At 34.6% G+C, this 19645-nt stretch overlaps 1 protein-coding gene across 1 annotated transcript in view; it reads left to right on the top strand.

Annotated features, from left to right (window-relative positions):
* MAN2A1 (mannosidase alpha class 2A member 1) overlaps positions 1–19645 on the top strand; it is a 105266-nt gene that overhangs the window by 30425 nt on the left and 55196 nt on the right. The window contains exons 6-11 of the mRNA XM_064403057.1: positions 789–962; positions 1892–2078; positions 7359–7536; positions 11409–11611; positions 15662–15847; positions 17162–17276. Of these exons, the coding sequence (XP_064259127.1) occupies positions 789–962; positions 1892–2078; positions 7359–7536; positions 11409–11611; positions 15662–15847; positions 17162–17276 (1043 nt within the window). The remainder of the gene's footprint in view (positions 1–788; positions 963–1891; positions 2079–7358; positions 7537–11408; positions 11612–15661; positions 15848–17161; positions 17277–19645) is intronic.

Raw genomic sequence — 19645 nt, 5'->3', positions numbered from 1 at the left:
GGAGAGAAGTCTTTTTATATAGAAAATATTTGTACAGTGATTTTAATAATAAATTGTCATTGTTTCACCCAATTAACTGAAATTATTTTGGAAAGCTGTTCCACTGTTGTTCTTAGATTGCAATTTCCATAAACACAGCTTGACATAATTGGAGGGGGAAGGGAAGACCTAATAAAAGGGTAATGCATTCCTTAATGTGTTTTTTTTCTTGGAAAGACAGTAAAAAGTGCCAAAGGAAACATGTTGATGAATTAACAAGTGTTAAATGTAGCTTCTTTATTTACTAGCATGAATTTTAGTGAAAAGAGAGAGTATTAATGAACAGGATTCTATTGATCAACAAACTAATACATTTAAAAAAAGTTCTGAAGCCAAGAAATATTAACATTATTTAAATAACTGAAATTTCAACAAGCTCTTGCATTTATCTATCCACATCCATTAATTTTCTTTCAACTTTCTTTTTTAATTATAATATCTGTAAACTACTTTAATGAAAGAGGATGTGTATCAATTAATGATTCCAAATAAAGATGTTTGATGCAAATTTGAACCAGTGTAGCAATGAGTACTATTTTAAAGTTTAAAATTTATTTTAGAATGCCTTACTTATAAGATATTTTGTTTGTTTAACTGTTTACTTCTAGTTTTTTAGTTCTAGGGTTCTGCAGGAGGTTTAACACTTAACTGGGTATATAATCTTGGAAATCTTATCTGTAGTACTCTCATTTAAATTATTGGAATAACTTTTTTTGAGTGAAAAGTAGAGCTTTTACTTTTGTCAACAGGAGTAAAACCAAAGTCTGGATGGGCAATCGATCCATTTGGGCATTCACCAACAATGGCCTACCTTCTGAAGCGCACAGGATTTTCCAAAATGCTTATACAGAGAGTTCATTATTCAATTAAAAAACATTTTGCAACACAAAAGACACTAGAATTTTTTTGGAGACAGAACTGGGGTATGTGTTCTTCCTTTTTGTCAATTTATTTTGTTAATTTACACAGATAAAATATGAAGAGAATAAGTACTGTGGAAATATTTACAGACATAAATATTTACAGATTTAGCAGAGTTTGTCTAGACCTGAAAATTTTAAACTTGCAATTCTGTTTAAAAAAGGGCCTTTTATCTAGCTTAAATTGATGAGATTTTTTTTTTAATTTCCCCCTCCCTCTTTGAATAACAGAAGGGGAAATGAGAATATTTGTGAGTTAGGAAAGGCACTAAATATAAAACTGATATAATTGCCATTGTTCCTGTGATCTTCCTTTCTTTTCACTTTTAATTTTGCTTTTACCTTCTCTTGTTTTTTCCATTCTCTCATATTCCTTGCAAAAGTAAAAGGTGTGAAAAATTCTTTTCCATGTTTTCACTTTTCTTTTTCCTCCTACTCCTTTATTTTCTACTATGTGGAAATGAAGTGTGTGAGGAAACATTTCAACTAATTTAAGTATTGTGCTAAGGAGGCAATGACAGGAGGGTGATTGGCTTTTGGTTTGGTTTTTTCTTTGTTTTGTTTTGATAATTTTTTTTTAAGTTGTTGTTTTAATCCACTCAAAGTTTAGAAGATGTTTATTTATTATAATCTAAAATTCTGAAAATCACAAGTTTTATCTGGGTAAAACACACCTAGCATTTGTTCCTGTCTTTCCCAATCAGCTGGTGCTTCACTAAAACATTCCAATCTTGGTTGTATCTCTGTTTTAACCTCTTTATACATATAAGGTACATACAAAAATAGACTTAAACTATGGATATTCAAAATAAGAAATTGTTTCTTGGTATGGTATCTTTTCAATACAATCCTTGGACTGAGAATATGGGATTGATTTACTTTTGGCAAATCTGAAAGGGTTTATTTTAAAGTTTTACTCTATTTAATTCCAGATTTGGGATCCAGTACAGATATTCTTTGTCATATGATGCCTTTCTATAGCTATGATGTTCCTCATACTTGTGGCCCGGATCCAAAAATTTGCTGCCAGTTTGATTTCAAGCGACTTCCTGGAGGAAGAATAAGTTGCCCCTGGAGAGTTCCACCAGAAGCCATTCATGCTGGAAATGTTCAACACAGGTACAGTTTTTACATACTCTTCAAGGAAATAACCTTAAAAAAAGTAATTATGCTGGCCAGATGACATCTGGCATAGCTTGGTGACCTTAGTTCTGTTGTGGTTCAACCCCAGTGAGCAGCTCAGCTCCACTATGCTCCACTGCTGCCCTGGTGGTGCAGGGAAGAGAATCAGAAGAGTAAAATGAGAAAACTCATGGGCTGAGATGCAGGAGAGGCCTTGGCTTTGTGCAAGCCCTGCTCAGAAATGACAAAATCATCTCTCTGTTGCCAACCCTTTTATCAGAGCAAATCCAGATCGCAGCACCATACTGACCACAGTGACTCTACCCCAGCCAAAACCAGTACAAGCTTTTAAAATAAGTTTGTAATGGGTAAACAATAACCATTACATAACCTGGTGTTTGCTTTTTAGTTGGGAACATAACTGTCAGTGAAATTAGAGGAAAAGTTATACTTAAGGAAGGGGCAGTTTTAAAAATTTTCTGTTCATGACACGAGTCCATCTCTAAATGACAGTCAGAACACAGTCATCTGGTTGGACTTCTGTCACTGGTTTACTGTTTTTTGTGAGTTTTGTGTGCAGTGATCTGTCCCCTGCAAGTGGAACACTTCAAGGGCAGCACAGTGTAGTGTGCTGTAAATACAACAGTGGGATATTTCCTATGGTATATCCTTGAAAAACTTGGCATCCTGTGGCCTAAGTTTCCTGAAGTGTAACCTTAAGTTAATCTGATTCCTGGGTTTTTTTGTACCCAGTGTGAAAATTCTTGTGCCCAGGGTGGAAATTCCTATTAACCTCAGTTTTACTTTTCAAACAGAAACACTAAGTTGTTTTGCAACAGTTAAGAATCAAATTTACACTTCTACAAAACTGTTTCTCAGTTTTGGGTGATGGGGTGGGGGGTGGAGGTAGGGAGATGGGGAAGGAGAGTAAAGGAAGGAAAAAACCAAAAGAAAGGGAAGTGAGTTAAACTGCCAAAGGTATTTCAAGAAAATAGTTGTATTCTGTGGTCCTATTGCTATCTTCACATTACATTAGGTTTCCAGAGGTAAAAGTTGAGGCAGCTGTTTATAATTAGTGCAAATTGCTGAGCATAACAGATGTATTAAGGAGAGCAGGGTGACTTTTTGGTCCTTGGTACTGAAGTTTTAAAAGTGATGATGTGATTATATTGCACTGCTTGTCTACATGTCAGGTATGGATCACTTTTTTTCTGAGTATAAATTCTGACAAGCATAATGAAAACTTTACTCAACAAAATTCAGTTACAAAATATTACTGAAGATAATACCAAAATTAAACAGAATAACTTACAACTGCTGTATTTAAAGGTAGAAATTGAAATGATGACAGGAAAATGGGGGTTTTGATAAAGTAGAGAAGAGAAGATGGTGGTGGCAGGAGAAAAGTAGAAAAAGTGTGACACACCCAGTGCCTATTGCATATGAAGGAAAATTCATATGTCATTAAATCAAAATAAATGTCATTAAATCAAAATAAATACTGTCATTAAATAAAAAATCTAAATAATGTCATTACATTAAAAAAATAAAAATCTTGACTATATATCTCAATTAGTTGAGACAAATATTTGCAGAAGAGCAACAGCTTGTACAACAAATACATGAAACATAGAGGCTATAAATATAATTTAGAGTGTCTGCTTGAAATAATCTTTTCAAGGGTCTTGGTTTTTAATTGTTCTTAATCCCTGCACTTCATTGATGCAACCTTTGCATAACAGTCTAAATTAGATCTTGTAAAAGAAATGGGTTTTCACATGTCAAAGGATATTTAAGAATAAGATAAATGTGGCAGGGATGTAGTGAACATATGATCAAGTTGAAATAACTATTGTCTCAATATGGTCTCTGAAACTTAATATTTTGCATCAGGTTTTTTTTTAGATAAAAGCAGTTTTGGTGTCTAACAGGGAGTTGAAACATTAGTATGCTGTGTGATACCTATGGGAAAAGTAAAACTAACATATGGTCTTTGAGTTGGAAGGCTGGATTATTTACATTTGGAGCACCTGAACCACACTTTTAGTGTCCAGTTTCAAATAAACCCACTAAGACACAGGAAGTAATGTTTTGATGGAGAATGCTGAAACATGCTATGTGTGTTTTTTGAAAAAGCTGGAATACTGTAGACAACCAAACATCTTATTGATCTGACCTCTCTGTAATAACATGTTTCACAGTTATTATGATGAGATGTATGAGTTCCAGAATTGAAAAGTCTATCTTTACATCATCATGTTCCAAGGTAATAGGTTTGCAGCACTCTAATTAATCTGCCTCTTATCTCTGCTTGCTTTAAGACTGAAAAATTACAGGACATTCATTTGGAAAAAAGGTTGATTAATTTAGAGACCAGGTTTGGATCATGCCAAAACTAAAACAAAAGTAATAAAACCCAGATCTTGAATACTCAGCTGGGGCTGTTGCTTTTGATTTCAGTACTATTTTGGCCTTACATATATATTAAAGAGATGCTGCATTGAAAACTTCAGCCTAGTAGTTGGATTTTTCATTGCCTTGCCACTTAAGTTGTGACCTGGTAAAAAGGACTGAAGCAGCAACCTAATTGAAAACCTGTACTTGTACTTCATATCAGCTTAGGTTATTAAGACTACTATTGCACTTTGCACTTGCCCTGATTTGCATCTGCATCTTTATCCATATGTTTGAACATTGAAGTGTGAAATTTTTCAGACTAGGAAGAAAAAGCAGCTGTTGGTTGTTGTTGTTGTTGGGGTTTTTTGTTTGTTTGTTTTGTTTTTCTGGGGGTTTTTTGTGGGTGGTTTTTTTTTTTCCCTGGGTTGTTTGCTTTTTTTTCTTGAATGGAAATGAGTTGTTAGCAGAAGCACAGTTTGTTTCAGTGTCTCTCTCTCTCTCTCTCTCTCTCCCCCAAGCTTGAAGTAGGAGAGAATCTTTGCTGCAAGTTGTGTGCTTCAGAGTAGAGAATGGACTTTCCTCTTCACCAGCAACTGTTTTAAAGCCCAGTTTTGCCCTTCAGCTTTTTTATCTTTATGATTGCATTGTATGGTCACATGGTGGTTAATGTTTGTGATTGCCTACTTCACGTGGCTATTGCTCCTCTTCCTTTGGCATAGGAAGGGTCAAAACCAGTCATGTTTACTGTTTCTGTACTTATTTACTCAAATACTCGGTTTTTTGCATTAAAAGAAGTTGTGGTACAAAAAGATTTTATTTATTTGTGAAAGGTCTCAAGCACTCAGTGGTAATCTGAGCTTGAAAACAAAAAGTTTGTCATGGCTGATCTCCTGTGTGGTTTTCAGATTTTCCTTCAGGTAGGCAGGTTAAACATATCAAAATGTACCTAATGCTGTTTAACTGGGGAACAGTAAAGGGAAAAAAAATGATGTGACTCAATGGAAGCTTTTTTTTTTTCCTCCAGAGGTATATTTTGTCTTCACTGTGCTCTGTCTGGACCTTTCTGCTGGCACTTTCACACTCCTGTATGAATTAAGTATTTAGGAAGTTATTTGAGAGAAACATAGAAGCATATACCTGAATTGATGTTCTTTGGTGTTTTTGCAATTAAAAGTGGTTTGCAATAGAGAAAAATCTCGCTGTTCCCTTAAAAGCACATAATAATCCCACAGTTATCAGTACTTCAAAACTGGGAAGGCAGCAATTCTGATGAATTTTGCTGGATATTTGGAAAGAAACCCAAGGAGGACTTTGAAGAGAGATGTCCAAGTCAAATGTCCTCTTATCTGTAACCTGTGTTTTTCAAAAGATTCAACACTAAAGTATGTTTTCAACCATAGCCTATATGTGGAAAATTTGAGTTAGACTGACTATTTAGAAGGAAGCATTGCAAAGTCTTGTGTTGTGCCAGTTGTTTTGGTAGCTGTGTGGTGAGGAAACTTCTGCATTTAAATCTTACAACCTGTTGAAACTCATGGAAAGTATTGATTGGCAATCTGAACTATCAATTGACTAACAGACAGGGGACAGGGGGAAGCCACTAGGTGGGTAAATTCTAGTCTTGTTAGAACTTTGTAGATCCTTAACTAAAGTTAATGTTGTGTCCCCTTTCTCTCTCCGGAATACTGTCAGACCTTGTGTTTATGCAGTACTTCTGCAATCGGATAAATAAGTAAGCTCTGACATGCTGCTCAGAGAAAGAGGGGTTTCAAATATATTGGACTAGAAATTCTGCATAAATGTTTAAATAGCAATTCTTCAAGAGCATCAATTGAAAGGTTTTTGCTGGATCATCTATTAAAAAGACATGAAGAAACAAAAGAACTTCATTAGAATCTGATTTTTCTGGTATTTTTTAAAAGCCTTGGAATTAGTATGTCTGTTTTCTTAAATATGTTACTATGGTTTTTATTTCCTATGAAAATTATTTACAAAATTTTAATTAGAGGGCATCAGCATCTGAAGATGCTGATAATAACTGTGATTTGGAGGGGGAGGGTTGAAAATGGACTTTTTCAGTAAGCTAGATACCAGGCTTGTGATTCTTAATATAATGCTGCTATGGCTGATAGTTTACCCATTCTAGAATTAGTAGGAACCAAAGTATAATTCTGCAGGGTTTTTTTTCTGTGTGTGCATGTGTGAGTGTTTTGTTTTTGGGTTTGGTAAGATAGGGTTTTAGTTTTTGGATTTTTTTAAGGCCAAAAGCATAAAACAGTGGGTTTAATTTTTCAGGACTCAAAGATTCAAGAAAGATGGCTCTAAGACATGTAAGAACCTGGCTGAAGAGAGAACATTAATTTTTAGCATCAAACTTCCTCCTGCATTCTTTTTTTTTTTATTTGCAAGGATGGTGTTCCTCAGAGATTAATCTGTGGGCAGTTTATCTGCCAAGGACATGAAGGTATAAGCAAAGTATCAAAGGAAGGTGCCAGAGGGGATGGAAAGAGCTTGCTTATTATTGTAAATGGGGGCTGGAGAGAATTAGGATTGTTACCTAAATATAAAGCAGGTAAACATAATTTGAACTGGAGGTTAGTTTTAGCACATGCACAAATTGATCTAGACTGCCCTACTGCTTGAGATGAAGCTTGATAAGCTTATTGAAGGATTTAATTAGTATGGTGTTTGCAACAATAGAATATGGTGTCCCAGTGGGGGGAATTGCATCCAGCTTTTTGTTATGAAGTGAGAGAACAGAGTTTTGTATGTCTTGTTTGGGGTCATCCTAATGCACAATTTGGTATCTAAGAATTGTCTTGTCATATGCTGATTTTTTTCCCTCTTCTGAGTTGCTCTTGTTTTTTAACTCTTCTCAAGGGCTTGGCTTATATTAGATCAATACAGGAAGAAGTCAAAGCTTTTCCGTACAAAAGTTCTGTTAGCTCCACTTGGGGATGATTTCCGCTACACCGAAAGCTCTGAATGGGATCAGCAGTACCAGAATTATCAGAAGCTGTTTGATTATATGAATTCTCGTCCTGAGTGGCATGTTAAGGTAACTACAACACATTTTCTATTTGTGGAGAAAACAGTTTTTCCCAATATTCTGTGATTCTTCATGGAAAAAGTAATTGTGGTTAGGTTTGGGTTTTTTCAAATGTGAATCTTCATATATTATTTATATGTTACATCAATTATAGATTGATGTGTCTTGCTCGCTTACTTTTTTTTTTTTGCCTTTACTACCTTCTCTCCCCCAAAACCAAAAATGTTGCTTTTGATAATATTGGTTTGAAAACTATAGATAGTTTCCAAACTAGATTCATTTGAGAATAGCTAGTAGGTTTACTTGTTTTCTTAGCCAGTTTTCACAGGCTTCAGACATTGTTACTTAAGACTCACAGAATTTAATTCAAACGATTGTATTTTCGTGTTAGAAGTTCAAGAAGATTTTGCTGCTTTATTTGTGTCCTGTTGGTTTGGCATCCCAAAACAAACAAAAAAAATCTTAAGAGATGCCATTGCTGGCACATGTTGTTGACTACAATAAAATCTGAGACTGACCTGGCTACAAAAGGACTGAGTATATTAACACAATTATCAGAGGAGGTCCCACTTCAAATCAGCAATTAAAAGTGTAAGAGTTAAAACACACATTCAATATGCTCAAATGTGTACTTCTTAAAGTACGAGAAGGCCCTAGGGACTTCTGGTACTATAGATGTTCTCTGTAGTCTAACAAGTTCTCATCATCTTTCAGCATGACATTAACAAATGGGGGCCACAACCTAGGGGTTTTTGAGTGTTACCTGAGAGTGTACTTTTGCTTGCTTTCACATTTAGGCTTCTTTTTAAACCTGGTATCTTTCATATGGTTTGTGCATGCATCTTCTTTTTCCTTATATTTTCTGAGAACTCCCCTGATTCTTCCTGTGCATCTGAGTAGTGTCTGTAGTATGTTATTAGTTTCTGCTGACTTCTGGACTTGTATTCTGCATAAGAAAAATGATTTTTTGGGATTAGATCTTATCTGAAAACTGCATTTTGTGTATTTCCTATGGGATGTGGGTGACGTGATGTATGGTGAAGGACCACTGTATCTTAGTGGAGGGAGACAGACCTGAAGAGTAGTCTTCAAATTTCTTAAATCTGAAGACCATATTTTAAAACTTAAGCTTGCTGCTATCATTAGCTTACTTCTGTCAAAAATGTGTGTACTGTACAGGTAATTACTCTTTGGATACTAACAGCAACATATTTTGTGTAGTTCTTACTAACCTGGGCTGGATGATTTTGTCTCTGGGGCAAAAACTGAAGGCTCTGGCTCTGAAGTCATTCTTCAAGAACCAATGCTGTCTTGATACTTCTGAAAGTTCCTCTTCTGAAAGGTTCTGCTGAGCCCATTGTCAAGGATTCTAGCAGTCTACTTCATTGGGCTGGGTGTGCCCATCCAGAGTTACATTAACCCTTGCTTCCCTCATGGAAATATCTGACCCTTTTTCTGGTTTTTAATACCCAGACAAAAAGATACAAAATCCTGTGGGTCTGCTGCTTCATACCTAAGGCATTTTGATCAGCTGGAGCACTGTTGGCATCAGAACATTTCTCCTTTCCACTTTGTTCAGATACTTAGGTTTTCCTCTCTATTTCTGTCCTCTTTGTTCTTTCTTAGTTGTTTGTTGGCTGTCTGTTGGGGGTTTTTTTGTGTGTGTTTTTCTGATTTGGTTAAATTTTTTGTTTTGTTTGAAACTGATGCCATTTGTTCTTGAAAATATGAGCTTAAATGGAGACATATTTTCTTTCTTTCACACTCTTCTGCACTTTCCCTAGTGGAATGTAACTCCACAGGCAAGTAACAGGACATGCTCAGCTATGTAAGAATCTAGATTATATAAAGGAGGAGTTCACATTTCTTCCTGAAGTGCTGAGATGCCTGGGATATTACTGTTTACACAAGGGAGTGCCTACTCTCCCTTTCTGATCTGAAGCGAGATTTACTCTTTCAGACAGCTCTTTGTGATGTTTATCTAGTGGATATGTCTGTTAGCATTGAGATTCTCCTGCCAGCCACTGCTCTGTTGTAAAAGTGTGTGGTACATCACTGTAAAAACATAACTATTTTGCTCTTGAGGAATTCAATCTCCCATTCAGAGATTTCCTTTGCATCTATTATACATAAATTAAGCTGAGTCTTTTACTATGCCAATAGAAGACTCTACCAGATTATTCCACTGTTTCCATTCACCTGACTTTGATGGTTCCTCTGGTGAGGTTTTACTCCTCTGGTTCAATGCAGAAGTGAGATCATCTCTGTGTCTTCTCTTGGTGCGTTGGTTTTGTTTTTTGTTTTTACTTGTAGGTGCCTATGATAGTGAGGGAAAAGAGCAAGTATCCTAGAAGTGCCTGATAAGACAAAGTTTACTAATGGTGGGATTTTAGGGGCAGTGTTTATCTTTCTCTGCTTTACTGCCGTTTAAAGTGGCAAGTTACTGTATTGCCTCCACCTAATACTTGGATTAACAACTTTGAAATGAAAATATATGGGGTTTCTTAATGATTAAAAAGTGTGATTTTGTTGTTACAGTGATAGTCTGATACTCCTTATATTCCAAGTCACCTTAGAAAAGATTTTTACCAAAGCGTGGTTTTGGTGTTGTAAATTGCAGCATGCTACATTGTATTCTTGTTGTTAAATACAATAATATTAATAGGAAATAAAGTTACTTGATATTATCATTACAGTTTACGGTGCGGATATTTATGGTAACATAATGTGGTGGTCTTCTGTCCTGTTCCAACTTCCATTAATTTTTTTCTTTCATTCAAAATCTATTTTGCCATCTATGCTTCTTTAACAGCATTTCTCAATACTAACAGCATAGATGCCAATCATTTATTTACTCTTTTTATGTTCCCGTGAATCTTAAGGATACCAGTTTTTGACCTACCCTGTAAAGATCTGTTGTTATCGTGCCTGAACATTTTTAAAAATTACCAGAAGACAATTAATTTATTTTTTTTCTCCCACACGTTACATCTCTTAATGCAATTTCTTTGTACAGGGTTTAAGGAAACAGCTTCTGAAAGTGAAATGCTGATTTCATTTTTTTTTGATCAGCAGTCATCTTTTGGGTTAAGCAAGAGCTGGAGTACAAGAGAGCTAATTTTGAAAACACAGAATTAGGAGAACTATATTTTTGTTGCATTACAAACATATCTTCTTTACTCCAGACAGCTACTTGGGTAATACTGAAGTGTTACATAGCTCATGTCTCATCCAACTGCCCTGTATAAAGCAGAGACATCTTCAAAGACTGCCCCAAAGTCCCATCCAATCCAGCCTTGAATGTTCCCAGAGATGGGGCGACCACAACCACTGCGGGTACCTTGGGTGTATTGCCACCCTCATATTAAAAGTTGTCTTTGTATCTAGTCTGAATCTATGCTCTTTTAGTTTAAAACCATTATGTCTTGTTTTAGTACAAGAGGTCCAGCTAAAAGCCTGTCCCCATATTTGTTGCAAGGTCCCTTTCTGTACTGAAAGGCTGAAGGCTCCCCGGAGCCTTCTCCTCTCCAAACTGAACAACCACACCTCTCTCAGCATTTCCTCATAGGGAAAGTGTTTCTCTGAACCACTTTTGTGACTCTTCTCTGGACATGCTCCAAAAGATCCATCTCTTTCTTGTATTGAATTGATATGCCTTTTTTGAAAATACTTCTTGTATTGAGTTATGAATTGCTATCCAGCTTGTCTGAAAAGTGTGCAGGGGACCTTTAAAAATTTTTAGCATAGGTTTTCTGCTATAAATCTGCCAGAAGAGTTCTGTATTTCTGTAATGCATATGGAACCAAGCATATTAATTGTTTTTTGTATTTTCTGCATAATGAAAATGGAACTTTGTTACAATAATTTTAATTTTCATTCAGGCCCAATTTGGAACTTTATCTGATTACTTTGAAGCTCTGCTCAAAGAAAGCAATTTGGGTGAAAAGAGCAGCAATTCACTTTTTCCTGTTTTAAGTGGAGACTTCTTCACCTATGCAGACAGAGATCATCATTACTGGAGTGGGTACTTTACATCACGACCCTTTTATAAGCGCCTGGACAGAGTCTTGGAATCCTACATAAGGTAAATCCTGCCATCCAGGACATTCATAATGTGTTTCTTGGAACACAGGAGAGATTAATGTGTAAGTATTTGTCATGGTTTAACCTCAGGAAGCACCTTGCTCACTCCCCACCAGCAGGATCTTGAGGGGAATTGGAAGGGTCAAGGCTACAAAACTCATGAATTGAGATAAAGGCAGGGAAAGCAAAAGCCACACGTTCAAAAAAACAAAGTAAGGAATTGTGGCTATGTTGTGAACTTTTTTAGAGAAAAGTAAAAACGTTCTCAGAGGAAGCTGAGAAATAACCAGGAATATTGGGTACCAAGTGATCTAAGACTACTGGTCTTCTGAAAACTGTCTGCATCTTCTTTAAAGTAGAAATTGTTGCTGAATTTTGGTGATGGAGTATTTAAGTGGTTCTCCCTTGTAGCAGACATAAGATGATTTACCTGTGTTATAGAGCTCCAGAAGGAAATCTAGGGCAGATGGATATGAGGTAAATTCTGAACATTTTACATAGCCTTCTTGAAGGATTACAATTTCTTTGCTCTAATGGATGCTGCAATAGTGGATCGGGCAAGGGAGGTGTGGAAAGTGACATTTCAAAGCAAGCTTGGAAACTAGTGGTTTGGAGGTAGATAAAAGTACCTTTCAGAAGAGAAACTGTATCTAGCAGAACTTGTTTTTCCAAGGAATCCAGTTTATACTGTGGTAAGGGGGATGATTCATAGCAAGAATCTTTAATTTTCAGTGAAAATAACGTTGTTTATTACTGCTGTTGGAGAAGACAAGATTTACAAGAGAACAGGAAAAGAAGGAAAATAATATTCTTATAAATTGAATTATCTAGTTAATTGTTTTTTTCAGTTTTGATTAATTTCCTTTCTGTTTCTTAAAATGCACTAAGGATGTAATTTCCTTCAGCTTCATCATAGTCTTATTTTTTCTAGATTTTTAGGTGTAGTTACTTAATTGTCATTTTTTTGGTTTTTATTGCATAGATTACAGAAAAATTAATATTAATTTGTTTGTAGTACTTAAAACTTTACATCATTAAAGAGATTCCTTAATTTAAATGTTCAGTTGCCTTCAGCTTCTGAAAAAGGTTTAGGTCAAGAATCTCTGGTGACACACTAATCTGTCAATCTTCTTATGTATTAAAGTATAGTTTAAAAAAGTACCTGGGAAGTTTTTAGTTTTTTGTTATCCTTTGCAAATAACATGTAATTTTAAAAAAAGTATAGATGTGTTCTCATCATTTTAATATCATATTTTTTGTCAGTTTTGTTTTCAGAAACCATGAGAATCTTCATGAAGGTCACATTAGCTATGAGAACAGCAGGAGTAGGGGTTTTATCTTTTATTTTTTATTTCCTTAAAGTCAAGGGAAATACAGTAGGGTCATATTTAATCCTCAAACTCATGATAATAATTTCCATAGTATGTTTGAGCTAATGTCCATCTATCTGTCTATCTGGTGTATGTCCATATTTGTGAGAGAAGGAGCCATGAACGGAAGGTAAATATGTATGTGAGTGTGCTCTTTACCAAGGATGAAGGTTTGTGACTTCCAGGAGTATGAGAATTAAGCAGCATTTCACTGTTACATAATAGCCAGAAGATCATGGTCAGTCCCAGGACCCAATATGAAAACTAGCCATTTAATCAAGAGAAGAGTTGGTTAAGGTTTTTCCTGTTTGTTTGAGGTTTTTTTTTGGGTGGGCAGGGTGTAGTAAAGAAGTGTAAGAAAGCTTAAGGACTTTATAATGAAGATTGACAATTATTTTAGTAATTATTGACTTCTTAATCTTAAGTGAAAGATGGATGGATTGAAGTAGTTTAAAGGGTAATAAAATATGGGAACAGAAGCTTATTTCATGTAATGAAAAGATACAAAGAACAGGAGCATAGTTTGTGACAAGTTAGGGACACAGTTTTTGGTTTTATTAGTTACTGATGTAAACAGGGAAAAATTACAGTAAATCTGCAAAAAGAAAATTGAAGTGATTTAGAAGGTGAATACTACAGTGATACTTCTAACTATACAGATGGATAGAAAGTACTACATCTTGAGAGTTCAAAATCTCTTGGAAATATTATTTATTTAGGTTAAATATAAACCAGACCTAGGTACGGTAAGCTAGTGTAGGCCTTGACAAATAAGTGAAGCAAATTCTGGTCTATTTGCAGTGTCACATCAGGGACAGTTGCTACAAATTACAATGAAGTAGAAAATTTCTGAAAACGGTATTAGGTCATCTGCTGTAGTTTGAAACAGATGTGAGAAAACCAAGGCTTTATACAGCTTTTATGGAAAGGTATTAGGTGCTTACCTATAAGATGAAGTGTTCTCTACTACAGCGTTGTATTTCTGAGTGTCTTTCATCATTGACCATTGAACCTTTTTAGTGTTTAGAAAAATATTGAGATATGAAAGGAAAATTCTGCATCTGAGAGATGTCCCTATTAATAAAAAGTAAGTTAAAATTAATTGTGGGGAAGAAAATCTCACCTTATATTAAGGACTAAAATTTGTTGCATTCTCTTCTTTACAGATAAGTTAGGTCAGTGTTTAGTGGCTAACTCGATTTTTTGAAAAAAGGTGAAATGCTTTTGAACAGGGTTTATTCACTAGATGAATGAGCATCTGATTACTTTTTTTTCAACTAAAATATTTTCATTTTTCTTTCAAATTAAGCTGCAATAGGACAAAGTAGGAGGGGTTCATAGAAGTTGGAATTTGCATTAAGCGACATTTAAATTGCAGTGACTAAGGTTAATCTAGCACTGGTAATTAAATACAGGATTTATAACTTTTTAACATCTTGATTTTGTATGTAGTTTCTGAGCAAATACCAAACCAGTAAGAGCAAAATCTCCACCTGTTCATGAAATATTGACAATATAGAATAGTTTAGGCTGTTATATGTATAGCACACCTTTCAGTTTACTTGGGTAGTTGCAGTTTTTATATAACTGTTACCTATGTGTTGGATAGAGATGAAGAGAAAATTGAGTCTAAAGGAGGTTTTCATGTTAACAATTAATATCATGCATAGTCTGAAAACAAAAGGGTTTTTTGTTAATTTTTTTTGTTTTATATAGTTTAAAATTGAACACATGCCCTCGCTGACAACTTGGGTAAATAAAAGAGTTAACTCCTTTTCCTTTTCTTTTTAATTTATTACTTGCAGGCCTAGAAGTTAACATTACATGTTGTTGTGGTTTCTTTGCTTTTTGTGTCATTAACCTGTATCATCTTTGTTGCTTCAAGTACTTGAGAAATGTTCATTAACCTCTAATAAATTTTGAAAAATAATCTGATGTTTTTCAGACTTGCAAAAAGAGAACTATAACATTTTAGGAGAAGATTGGGAAAAAAAGTTAATTGATGTTTTCCCAGCATTTATGCAGGCATTTTTGCCAGTTAAATATCCATAATAACTGGCAATTATGGGGATATTTTTTGTAAAATACATTTAGATTCTCATAAAGCAAGTGAGAATCTAGTGGTAATATTTTAGAGCTAGGCTTTTGCAATAGATGTAGAAGAGAAGGGCTCTGCATTCTGTTCTTTGTAAGGGTTTTGGAATCCAGTGTTCTCTCCATTCAGGTGAGTGTAGTGAGGAGGTGCATGAGATGGTTAAGCCTTTAGAAAAAATTAGTTTGCTTTAAGTGCAAATGTCAGAATAGATATTCAACAATATAGAGATTAGTATATTTATTTAAAACAAATTTATTTGATTAATAAGTTGTTTTTTGAAATGGGAATTATATGCTTCTTGTGAGGCACTCTATCCATACTGTGAGGTTTTAAGACCAATTCCATATACCTCTCACACATTTATAACTGTGTATTTTAGTTTACGCTGTCATATTTTTATTTTAAAGGTTCATTTTCCATCACAGGAGTCTTGAAGGAAGCAACTGTATGAAGATAGGCTAAAATGTGCAAGAACAAGGTTTATAGAGCTTATGGAACTATTTACCATTTATTCTTTAGATCAAGCGTGTTTTGCTTTTTACATTTTAACCCTGTATAAATACTTCATTATTCTCTGCAATTCCAGGGCAGCTGAAATTCTCTACTCATTGGCTTTAGTACAGTCCAGTAAATCTGAGAAGATGAGTGTATTTCCTTCTGTGGATAACTATAAATTGCTGACAGAAGCTAGGAGGAACCTTGGACTCTTCCAGCATCATGATGCTATTACAGGAACAGCCAAAGATTGGGTAGTTGTGGATTATGGCACCAGGTAAATTATTATAAATACATAAATTTAAATCTTAATATCCTTTTGAATTTTTAAAACTGAAGTGTTTTTTTCAGACATACAGATTTGATATAGCAACATACTTCACTGAAAGTGTAGAGGTGCTCTACATGAGAAGTAGATTTGATTACCCATGCTCTTCATGTACACAATATTTTTGAACCCTCTGAGTACGAATTTGGTGTCCGTACAAAATTTTGATATTTCAAAAGGTAGACGTATTACTGAGATTTCATTAATAACAGTATTTTTCTGCAGTAAGTAGGAGAACTTTTTGTATTTGTCTGTCATAAGCAATAATCAAAGATGTGCTAATTTAAGCATATATTCCTTGGAAAATCCCACCTTATCCACACCCTCTATGGCCTACCTATTTTAAAAGTGGAAAATCTTTTTTGTGTTGAAAATCTTCTACTTAATTTGTCTGTCATTGTTTGTTGTTTCATCTGGGGGATATTTCTCAGTATTGAGAAATCATTCTGCTAGCATCTTCATCGATTTTTTTGAAGAACATTGCATGATATATGCATGCCTGTGTATACATATGCTTTAATTATGGGTCTATTCAGAAAATGGCTTCATATTGGAGTGTTAAGAACTAGTACATTTGATTAATCGAGGTGATGATGGTAGACTGATGATATAGCATGTTCATTAAATAAGTATTGTTTTAAATGCATCTAAAATACTCTTTCTTGTTTAAAACTATTTAAATTCCGTATTTTTAATCTACTAAATCATAAGTATTCACAATGCACTTAGTTATGAGAGAATGAAATAAAGGCTTTTTTCACTTTACAAATAAAATTATCCATCTCTCTGTCTTTAGAAATTTCTGGACATTCTGGTAGTTTATATAGTTTGTAGGTTATATTTTTTGTGTTTCTGATTGTTCTCTTAATCCTGTGTAAATACGGTCTTGACTTTCTGACCAGTGTTTCAGGTTTGTTTCCACTATAGAAACTGAAAATTAAATATACAAATTGAAAACTTTCCTAAGATTACCATTTTGAAAAAAGTACTTGGTATGCTACTTTGGTAGCACAGCATACAGGAGGAGATGTACCTCACTTTCAGTATGCAAGACAAGAATATAATTCAGAATCTTTATACATTTTTCAGGCTGGTCACCCATTGCAACTAACTGTTCTTAATTTCATGCTATATTGATGCTAAAATATTTATTTATTTTTCTGCAAGTCTTATTTTTGAGTTCCTTAATGTTTTTAAATTTTGCTGTTACAATATTAAATAAAGCCAATTGAAAAATAACTAAGATTTTAAATGTTTTAACAGGCTTTTCCATTCAATAATGAATTTGAAGAAAGTAATAATTGACTCTGTTCATATTCTTATCCTAAAAGACAAAAGTGCTTATAACTATGACACAGCAACTCCACTCCTGAAGATGGTGAGCTCTCTTCCTTGATTTTTTCCAAAAATGAAATGTGAACTGTCTTTTGAATTCAGTTTGAGTAGCCCTGGGAAAAATCAGAACTATATTTACAACTAATGCCTTCTCAGAAATGTGCTACTTATCACTCTTGACATTAACTGAAGATACTAGAAACTAAAAAGTGAACATGTCAGCAGTTGATGCTGAAAAGAAGCATCAACACATGGCTAAAGGAAAGGGACTTATTTTAAGTTCCTCTTTGGGAGTTAGATAGTAAAAGCAGGTGTTCTAATTTTCTTGTGGACATAAATATATTGGTGAATTAAGTGATATACATAAGTGAATATATAACAGTATGCAGTCCTGCAATTTTACTTTGCTTCACAGAGGAACTTGAGAAATGTGGGAAGAAGAAAATTCCCATCCCTAACTGAAGTCTAACCTTAGTTTGCAAGATTAGGTCAAGACAATACCTTGTGTTCTTTTTACTTTGCTGAAATTATTTGAAAGAGGAATGTTCAGTGAAATGGACAATGAAGTCAGCAATGGACCCTCATGTATCATTTTGAGACCTATTTTACAGTGAAGAACACCTTGAAGAAACACACTTGCTAATATTGTTTCCTTTCAGAATTCTTTGTTTCTTTGCTTTCTGAACAAAAGTGCTCTTCTGTGACAGCTATGAATTTTTAGGAAGTCTACTTAGGGTATTTACCCTGAAGATAGACAAAATGAGATGCTTTAAGTTCTTTGTGCATAAACACAGTAGGGTTAAGACAGTCTTTATTATATGATTATCTCACATTTCTGACATAATAAACGTGACATACATTCTACTGCTTTAGTTGTGGCAGGTGTGTCATATCTTGAACTATTTTTTCAGTCACATGTATGCATAAAATTTTTTTGTTAAAATAGTTCTTTATAATTTTTATTACTTTTATACAAATATATATGTATAAATGTATGCTGCATGTGTGTGCTAAGTGCTTGTGTGTCACAAATATATGGTTTTTCTCCTCTTTGGAAAATGAATGTGCACTTTCATAAAGTAGGAATATTTTGAAGGCATTCATGGGATGAAGGTTTTACTCCTGCTCTGAATTATATTGGAAGATGTCGCATTTGTTTAATGTTACATTTTATTAAACTTTTGCTGTTCCTGTTCTTCATCAGTCTGGATTAATACCTCTGCATTGTAGAAGTACTAATTGCTGTTTAAACTGTATATTGCCAAGGAGCATACTAATTCAATAAGCTATTATTACCACTGTGAAAGCAGAAATTAAAAAGGAAGTTGTTATTGCAATGAATTTATTGTATCTATATAAAACAAAAAATAAGGTGATTACAAAAACAGATTAAGATTTATCTGTTTGCCATACAATAGCTGCAGCATATCATTAATCTAGTGTCTCTGCTATGCATTGGGTATAGCAACAAAAGCTTTTTAATGTGGGATTTGTAGACTGCTAACAGGAGAACTTCAGGATGCTTACAGAACACCTCTGCAAACCTTGAGTTAGTTGGAAGTTCAAAGACATTAATTTTGGAGTGGTATTTTTGTGACTGATGGAAGCTAACATCAGAAATTGCTCAGCAATAGGCATTCAGAATGAATATCGAGAGAGTTGAGAAAGACAAATGATGAAGACTCTGAGACTGAAAGTGGCTGTTGTTTTTGAGGGGTGAAGAAGTCAAAAGCACTTAGAGGAACAGAGCACAAGACCATAGCAGCAGCATTCCCGCAGGAAGCAGGGACAATCAGGGAAAAGTTCCTTTTCTTGGAGGCAGAAAAAAGGAAGTCGGGAATAAGACACTATTGAAGACCTGTGGAATGACACCACTTGCACGTTTCCACTCTTCCTAATTATTAGTTGCACACAAAAGCATCATGGTTTTCTCATTAATACTTTGTACTTATTTGTTAAGTTTTACAAACTCTACACTAGTAAACAAACATGAAATCACTTGGAAGGCAATACACTGAGAAAGAGAGGACCCTTAAAGATCCCAGAATGACCCAGCTGTGGTTGGATCATGGATGAGTTTCAAAATGTAAAAATAAAACTGCAACCATTACACAATTCCTGTACATTAATCTTAGTTCTTTCAGTGCAGAAGGAAAATTTAAATGTAAGTGACAATTGCTGGATTTGAAAAACATTATTTTAAGTATTTTTTGAGGAACTGAGAACTCTGCGCTTCAAAGTCTGTAGTGGTCACCATTTTAAGGACTGACTGGAATGCACTGTGAATCAGCAAATTGGCTGTTCTCTTAGGCTGTGCAACAGTGACAGCAATGTCTTGTCTCTACCTTTCCTCAGTGGAAGTGAACACTGTACCACACCACACCCCAAATTATGTTTCTTGAAACTTTTCTT

This window comes from Passer domesticus, chromosome Z (assembly GCF_036417665.1).
Source record: "Passer domesticus isolate bPasDom1 chromosome Z, bPasDom1.hap1, whole genome shotgun sequence".
In the NCBI taxonomy this organism is placed as follows: Eukaryota; Metazoa; Chordata; class Aves; order Passeriformes; family Passeridae; genus Passer; species Passer domesticus.
Note: the sequence above shows the minus strand (reverse complement) of the source record. Positions and strands in the feature narration are given on the sequence as shown.